Below are 7924 nucleotides of genomic sequence, written 5' to 3' on the forward strand. Positions count from 1 at the left end.
GTCTCGGCCTCCCAAAGTGCTGGGATTACAGGCTTGAGCCACCGCGCCCGGCCTGTTTTCACTTCTTTGTACTCCCCATCCCTGCTGGCTGCCTGGACTCTTGTCGCTGTGCGCCCGCCCCATAGCCCGCCACGAGAATCACCTGTATGTGTCCAGCTCCCTCCATTGCAAGCGGACATTGGGTGATCACCTGTGTATGGCGGTGCTTCCTGTGCCAATGCACGAAAGAATCCCCATATGCACCCTGCAGGAGCCTCGCAGGTGCTATTCTTACCCTTTAAGATGTTGATGCTTTTTTTCTTTTTTTTTTTGAGATGGAGTCTTACTCTGTCGCCCAGGCTGGAGTGCAGTGGTGCGATCTCGGCTCACTGCAAGCTCCGCCTCCCAGGTTTACGCCATTCTCCTGCCTCAGCCTCCAGAGTAGCTGGGACTACAGGCACCCGCCACCACTCCCGGCTAATTTTTTATATTTTTTAGTAGAGATGGGGTTTCACCGTATTAGCCAGGATGGTCTCTATCTCCTGACCTGGTGATCTTCCTGCCTCGGCCTCCCAAAGTGCTGGAATTACAAGCATGAGCCACCGCGCCTGGTGCTCACCACCACACCCAGCTAATTTTTGTATTTTCAGTACAGACAGGGTTTCACCGTGTTGCCCAGGCTAGTCTCAAACTCCTGACCTCAGGTAATCCACCCGCCAAAGTGCTAGGGTTACAAGCGTGAGCCACCCCGCCTGGCCTAAGGTGTTGCTCTTATCATCTTATCAATGTGCCTCAGTAAGGCCAGCCCAAGGGCACACAATAAAGGTGGAGATGGATGTGAGCCCAGGGGGCCAAGCCCCCAGCGCAGGCTCTTCCCCACCCACACACAGGGACAGCTTCTACCCCACCAGACAGTCAGCTCCTTGAGGACAGAGCTGGGCCTTGTTTATCTGCACACTCCAGTGCCATTGTTGGGTGGGGGGACCAGGAAGGGCCCTGAGTCTGTGAGTTAGGGAGCCCTGTCCCGAGCCCTGCTGTGCCTGGTCCGCTGATCACGGGGTCCTGGCTTCCTCCCACTCAGGGCGTCACTGAGGGCTACAATGGCACCATCTTTGCCTACGGCCAGACAGGCAGCGGGAAGTCCTTCACCATGCAGGGCCTGCCGGATCCACCCTCGCAGAGAGGCATCATCCCCAGGGCCTTCGAGCACGTGTTCGAGAGCGTCCAGGTATGGGCCTCGTGGAGGGAAGGGGCAGGGCCAGAGCTGCAGCTGGGCCCCAGAGCACTTCTGACAGGTGGCAGGGACACGGGAAGTGTTTGGAGTCCAGCCTAACCCCGTGCAGGTGAGCAGGGAAGGCTCCGGGTTCTGAAAAGGTGGTGGGAAAAAAACTTAAAACAGAGAAAATTCTGTCCATGCTTTTCTCGCGTCATTTTTGGCTTCTAACCCTTAGTGGAGCATTTCTTGTGGATGTGCTGACCCTGTGCACTGGGCCAGGAAGTGGTTGTAACAATCACAGCTTCCCTCTTTATTGAGCAATTATTATGGACCAAGTCGTATGTGAAGCCCTTGGCATCCTTATCTCACTGAATCTCCAGCCTGACCCGGGAGGTAGCTGATAGCCCCATTTTTGAGATAGGGAGGTTGAGACTCTGAGCCTTTATGGACCAGGTTGAGACTGGACTCTGAATTCATCCCAGCATCCAGGCTGCAGGTGAGAATTACCTGGCGACCATTTGTGGCAGTGCATCGGGAATGGCGGATGGGGACGACCCTGGTCAGCTGCAGTGTCGCTGTCACACCTGTGCCGCTCCCAGGACTCACCATGGTAGCCAGAGCAATATGTAGGGCCTCGGAGAACTGCCAAGGACCAGCCCAGAGCCAGTGCTTGGCCCAGGCCTTCCCTGTGGCCTCAGATTTTTGTTGTTGTTGTTTTTTGAGACGGAGTCTTGCTCTGTCACCGAGGCTGGAGTACAATGGTGTGATCTTGGCTCACTGTAACCTCTGCCTCCCAGATTCAAGCAATTCTCCTGCCTTAGCCTCCCAAGTAGCTGGGATTACAGGCACCCGTCACCACATCCGGCTAGTTTTTATACTTTTAGTAGAGATGGGGTTTCGCCAGGTTGGGTCTTGAACTCGTGACCTCAAGTGATTCGCCGGCCTTGACCTCCCAAAGTGCTGGGATTACAGGCGTGAGCCACCACACCCAGCCAGGGTTTTTGTTTTTGTTTTTGTTTTTGAGACAGAGTCTCGCTCTTTCGCTCAGGCTGGAGTGCAATGGCACAATCTTGGCTCACAGCAGCCTCTGCCTCCCTGGTTCAAGCAATTCTCCTGCCTCAGCCTCCTAAGTAGCTGGGATTACAGGCGTCTGCTACCACGCCTGGCTAATTTTTGTATTTTTAATAGAGATGGGGTTTCGCCGTGTTGGTCAGGCTGGTCTTGAACTCCTGACCTCAGGTGATCCACCCACCTAGGCCTCCAAAAGTGCTGGGATTACAGGCGTGAGCAGCGCCTGGCCCTGTTTTTTTGTTTGTTTGTGTTTTTTTTTACCCTGAATAACGGGGAGGCCTCTGTTTCCTTTCCCATGAGGATTGTAGACAGAGGATTAGACAGCAATATGAAGATTATACAACTCAAAGAGGCCTGAGCACCCACCAAGCTGGAGACGAGGAGAGAGCTTGCCAGGAGGGCTAGCAGGGCGGGTTGGGTTGGAGACTCCTCTTGCCCTGACGTTCCTTCTCCTCCCATGATGTCCTGGTGGCAGAGGGCCCAGGGCCCAGAGCCAAGCCTGGCAGCAGGTGGACTTGGAGCTCTGATGTCTAGATTCTTTCTGTGTGCTCCGTGCAGTGTGCAGAGAACACCAAGTTCCTGGTCCGGGCCTCCTACCTGGAGATCTACAATGAAGATGTCCGGGACCTCCTGGGGACTGACACCAAGCAGAAGCTGGAGGTGGGCACAGACCCAGTGTGGGCAGGTGGGGCTGGTAGGGGGGAGGTTGGCATTGGTGCTGCTCCCTCAGAAATACGGGAAAGTGTCTTGAGGGTGCCGGCACTGGGACACTGGAGTCGGGACTTTTTTTCTTTTTTTAATAAAAAAAATTTTTTAGGCAGGGCATGGTGTCTCTTGCCCATAATCCTAACACTTTGGGAGGCCAAGGTGGGCGGATCATTTGAGGTCAGGAGTTCGAGACCAGCCTGGCCAACACGGTGAAAACTCATCTCTACTAAAAATACAAAAACTAGCTGGGCGTGGTGGTGCACGTCTGTAGTCCCAGCTACCGGGGAGGCTGAGGCCGGAGAATCACTTGAACCCAGGAGGTAGGGGTTGCAGTGAGCTGAGATTGTGCCACTGCACTCCAGCCTGGGCAACGCAGTGAGACCATTTTGAGACAGAGTCTCGTTGTATTGCCCAGGCTGGCCTCAAACTCCTGGCCTTGAGCCTTCTACCTCAGTGCCCCAGTAGCTGGGACTGCAGGCATGTATCACCACATGCCCCCAGCCACTTGATGTTTTTTATGCGGGAGCCTGCAGCCTCCCACCTAGAGTTGTTCTACCACATTCTCTCTCCTAGTGCAGCTGAATCATAGCTCATCCCCCGGACAGGGAATCAGAGACAGGAGGCAACACAGGGTGTTGTTCCCACATGTGAGTCCCAGAAGGCCAGCCTGTGGGGTTAGGGCACTCTGGCCCCCTGCAAACCTTCTGCTAACCTGCACTGGAGCAGCAGGGAGCCCTCCTCCCCCTCCTCACTACCCTGGACGCTAGAAAGGCCTCAGTTACCCGGGCTTAGAGGGGCCAAAGGCTGGCAGCTGCGCACACTTGCTGCAGCTGAGCCACGGGCCTCAGGCCTATTGAACCAGCTGCCCTGGGGGCTGCAGTGACAGATGCACTCTCTGAAACACACTCCGGGGGCCACCGGGCTTTAGACACGCTCCCTCAAGGAGGATGTGCAGATGGCTCTCACGTAAACCTCCTGGCAGTCCAGGAGGAGGCACCGTTCTTATCCCTTATAACGACAGATGAGGAAACTGAGGCTCTATGTGCTTAGCTAAGTAAGACCAGCCCAAGGACACACAGTCGATAAAGAGTGGTGATGGGATTTGAACCTGGGAGCTCCACAGCACACACTGTTAACCCCTGTTTAACAGAGGCCCGATCGTGGTTATAATCAGAGGTTATTACATCACTTAAGGCCAGCAGGAGGTTTGGGGAAGCAGAGTTCTGTGCCCTCCCCCTAGCCACTGTAAACTACCATCCCAGAACCCAGCCCTGTACTACCTGATCTGGTGAGGTCTGAGGGGGCCTGTCCAGCGGGTTCTCCCCACCCATGTCCCGGCAAAGTGTCAAGGGCTCCCCTCCTTGTGGCAGCGATGGACATGTTCCTGCCATGCTCCCCTCTCTCATCCTTGCCGCATCCCAGCTGGTTGCCATGGTGACCCGGCTCTGGCCTCCGCAGCAGAGATGAGCAGTTACCAAGGAGCCTGGTGCGCAGCTGGGAGCTGTCACTCAGCGCCTCCCCAGGTGTCGGGGGTGGAGTGAGGTTGGGAGTGCTGTGGAGGGAGGACCCCTGAGGCCATCACAAGTTTGGGAGCAGGGAGCCTTCCTGGGCTGGAAAATCTCGTGGCAGGAGACCTCTTGGGTGTCGGGTTGCCTCCTCGGGTTGCTCAGGCCCGAGATGGCGACCTCATCCTTTTTGTAACTGAGCCCCTGCTGAGTACCCGCAGAACTTTTTTTTAGATCTGTTCTCTTCCTAATCCTCATGATGATCTTGTAGAAATAGGAGTTATCATCCCCATTTTACAGAAGAGAAAATTGAGACCTAGAGAGGCAAATTAACTTCCCCAACCAGCAAGTCACAGAACAGGGTGCCCTCCGGCCACACGCAGCTCCGTCCTCTGAGCTCCCTCCTCACAGCTGCCACCTGGGCCAAGACCCACCCTCTGTCATCTCAAGCTTCAGCCACTGCAGGATGCTCCGGCCTGTCTCTGTGCCCTGCCCCTGGAGCCTTCCATCGGCTGTGACCCCCACTAACAGCTGTGACCTTCACCTTCTCCTTTCTGGGTGTCAGTTACTTATCTATTCCATGAAGCCCAGTCCCTTGGTGGGGCTTGGCTGCTTTTCCACGCTGCAGCAGATAGGACCACCCCTGACCCCCACCCACGTCCCTCCCACAGCAGGGACCTGAGCCCACCTGGGACCCCCCTAAAGCTACTGGGAGCAAAGCAGCTGAGCCTCCTGTGGCTCTGACCCGCAGGGCCACTTGGCAGACTAATGCCTTTTGTCCTCATTCATTCTGCTCTTGTGCCAGAGTGGTTTTATTTCCTCTCACACTTGAAAAATACTGCATTTCACTGCTCTGTGTCTGCAACGAAATGACTTTGCTGCCTGGAAAACCAGCAGGGAGCCAGCAGATAAATTAATTTACTGCTGCCATCGCCCTGAGGGCTGGGGGCCTCCGGGCTATGAGCCTGTGGGGTTCTGGGCAGCTAGTGGCCTCACCTGTGACCTGAGGGTTTGGGGATATTCCTGTTGTTCTAGAGCCACGGCGGAGGGGATATGGAGCCCTAGCAACAGGGCGAAAGGAGACAGCACTCGGGGCTCATGGGTGGCGACAGGCACAGCCCCTGGGATCTGAAGCTCCCTGACGGAAAACCGCCTTTGCAATCATAGCACTAACAGTGGCTGGCATCTATGGTGCACTTAGGTGCTGGCACCATGCTAAGCATTGTATGTGCCTTATTTTGCGGATTCCTTCCCATATCCCTGTGAGTTAGCTGTCTCATGCCCATTTTACAGATGTGGAAACTGAGGCTTAGGTTGTCACTGGCTGAAGGTCCCACAGCAAGTAGGAGGCAGGGGTAGGTCTGAGGCTGGCTGAGCCTGGAACACACCCCTCCCTGTGACAGGCGTGTGAGGTGCCAGCCTGCACTGCAGGAGGGCGAGGGCGGTCCGCATGGGGCCCTTCTCTCTGGTTCCTTGACCATCCCTGGTCCTAATCCTTGGGGGCTGGAGGTTCCACCCCTGACCCGTTTCTCTTCCCTCAGCTGAAGGAGCACCCAGAGAAGGGCGTGTACGTGAAGGGGCTGTCCATGCACACGGTGCACAGCGTGGCCCAGTGTGAGCACATCATGGAGACTGGCTGGAAGAACCGCTCAGTCGGCTACACGCTGATGAACAAGGATTCCTCACGCTCCCACTCCATCTTCACCATCAGCATCGAGATGTCTGCTGTGGGTATGCGAGCTGCTACAGAGGGGGCGGGGGGACAGATGACCCAGCCACACTTCCACTCCCACTAGCCAAGGCATGCCACCTGTCGGGGTCGCAAGAGCCCCTGGAAAGTGGGAAGAGATGCTCTAACAGCCTGGAGGAAACCCAAGAGGATCCTTGGGATGCTGGGACCATGTTCCCAGGATAAGCAGCAGCAACGGCAGTAACACTGGGAGCCAACATTGAGCACTTACTGTGTGCCAGACAATTTTTATTTATTTTCTTGTTTTTTGAGACAAGGTCTCCCTCTGTCACCCAGGCTGGAGTGCAGTGGTGATCTCGGCTCACTGCAACCTCTGCCTCCCAGGCTCAGGTGGTCCTCCCACCTCAGTCTCCTGAGCAGCTGGAACTACAGGTAAACCACCATGCCTGGCTAATTTTTTGTAGAGATGGGGTCTTGCTATGTTGCCCAGGTTGGTCTTGAACTCCTGAGCTCAAGCAATCCTCCCGCCTTGGCCTCCCAAAGTGCTAGGATTACAGGCGTGAGCCACTGCGCCCAGCCAATATGCCAGGTAATGTGTGTGCATTGTCTCACTTACTCCTTCAGCACTCCCATGAGGTGGATACTGAATCATCCCCATTTTACAGATGAAGAAATCGAGGTCACACAACTAGGAACTAGCGTCAGAGCCCGGCTTCTATCCCGGGGTCTTCCTCTGGAGTGTGTGTCACTCCAACCCTGTGGATTCTCCTCTCTCTCTCTAACGTTCTCTACTCCTCAGTCTTCTCATTATTATTTTTTTCTGGAAGAGCTTCTGAGAAAGCGAAGAGGAAGGAAAGAAACCCATGTTTATTTGGGGGCCCCTATTGGCCATCTGCAGTGCCAAACTCTTTATACCTTTCATTCCATTTAGAGACAGGCACTAGAATCCTCATTTTATAGATGAGGAAACAGAGGCTCTGAGAGGGAAAGTGATTTGCTTGTTCAAGGTCTTACTGCCGCTAACTGGTGGCGCTGGGATTTGAACCCGGGTCTCCCTGATGTCTGGGTTTTCCCATGAATACTGCAGCTGCCTCCAAGTTGTGGTCCATCATGACTAGAACTCCAAAGAGCAGTGGGGCAGGAGGTGGCCTCAGCCGAACTGGGAACATAATTCTGGAGAGATCCCTGACCCAGGGATCAGGGTCAGGAATTAGCTGGGTGTGGTGGTGCATGCCTACAGTCCCAGCTACTTGGGAGGCTGAGGTGAGAGGATTGGTTGAGCACGGGAGACCGAGGTTGCAGTGATCTGAGATCGCACCACTGCACTACCCAGGGTCAAGGCCTGGGTAGATGGAACCTCCTGGACATATTGCCCAACCGGTGTGGTGACCTGGCCTTGGGCCAAGCCCCATTGCTTGCTTGGGTATGAGGCCATGAGTCTCAGTGTCCCGGGGGTGCTGATATGGGGAAGGCTGGGACCAGCATGGTCCCATGCTGCAGCTTGGGGAGGCGCAGAGACCAGGGCAACTGAGGACAGATCAGGAGGGAGGAGGGGGGAGCGGATTTGGGGGGGCACCTCTTGGTCTTTGCAGGAAGGTTTGAAGGATGAGGCAGGCTGGTTGCACATTCACCTTATAAAATAATGTGGGCTCAGTGATGATGGTAAGAAAGTAGGGAATGGTAGGGAACAGTTACTCATGGTTCTGACACCTAAACACCACTAACATTTAAGCATTATATTAATATATAATAATT

The 7924-nt window shown here is 55.0% G+C and overlaps 1 protein-coding gene across 3 annotated transcripts in view; it reads left to right on the forward strand.

Moving 5' to 3' along the window:
• The window catches only part of KIF17 (kinesin family member 17), a 55433-nt gene that overhangs the window by 1655 nt on the left and 45854 nt on the right, over positions 1 to 7924 (forward strand). For all 3 annotated transcript variants that reach the window (XM_011933982.1, XM_011933980.1, XM_011933981.1), the window contains exons 2-4: positions 1061 to 1207; positions 2825 to 2926; positions 6021 to 6210. In XM_011933982.1, the coding sequence (XP_011789372.1) occupies positions 1130 to 1207; positions 2825 to 2926; positions 6021 to 6210 (370 nt within the window). In that variant the 5' untranslated portion in view covers positions 1061 to 1129. The remainder of the gene's footprint in view (positions 1 to 1060; positions 1208 to 2824; positions 2927 to 6020; positions 6211 to 7924) is intronic.

Source organism: Colobus angolensis, unplaced genomic scaffold (assembly GCF_000951035.1).
Source record: "Colobus angolensis palliatus isolate OR3802 unplaced genomic scaffold, Cang.pa_1.0 Scaffold130, whole genome shotgun sequence".
NCBI lineage: Eukaryota > Metazoa > Chordata > Mammalia > Primates > Cercopithecidae > Colobus > Colobus angolensis.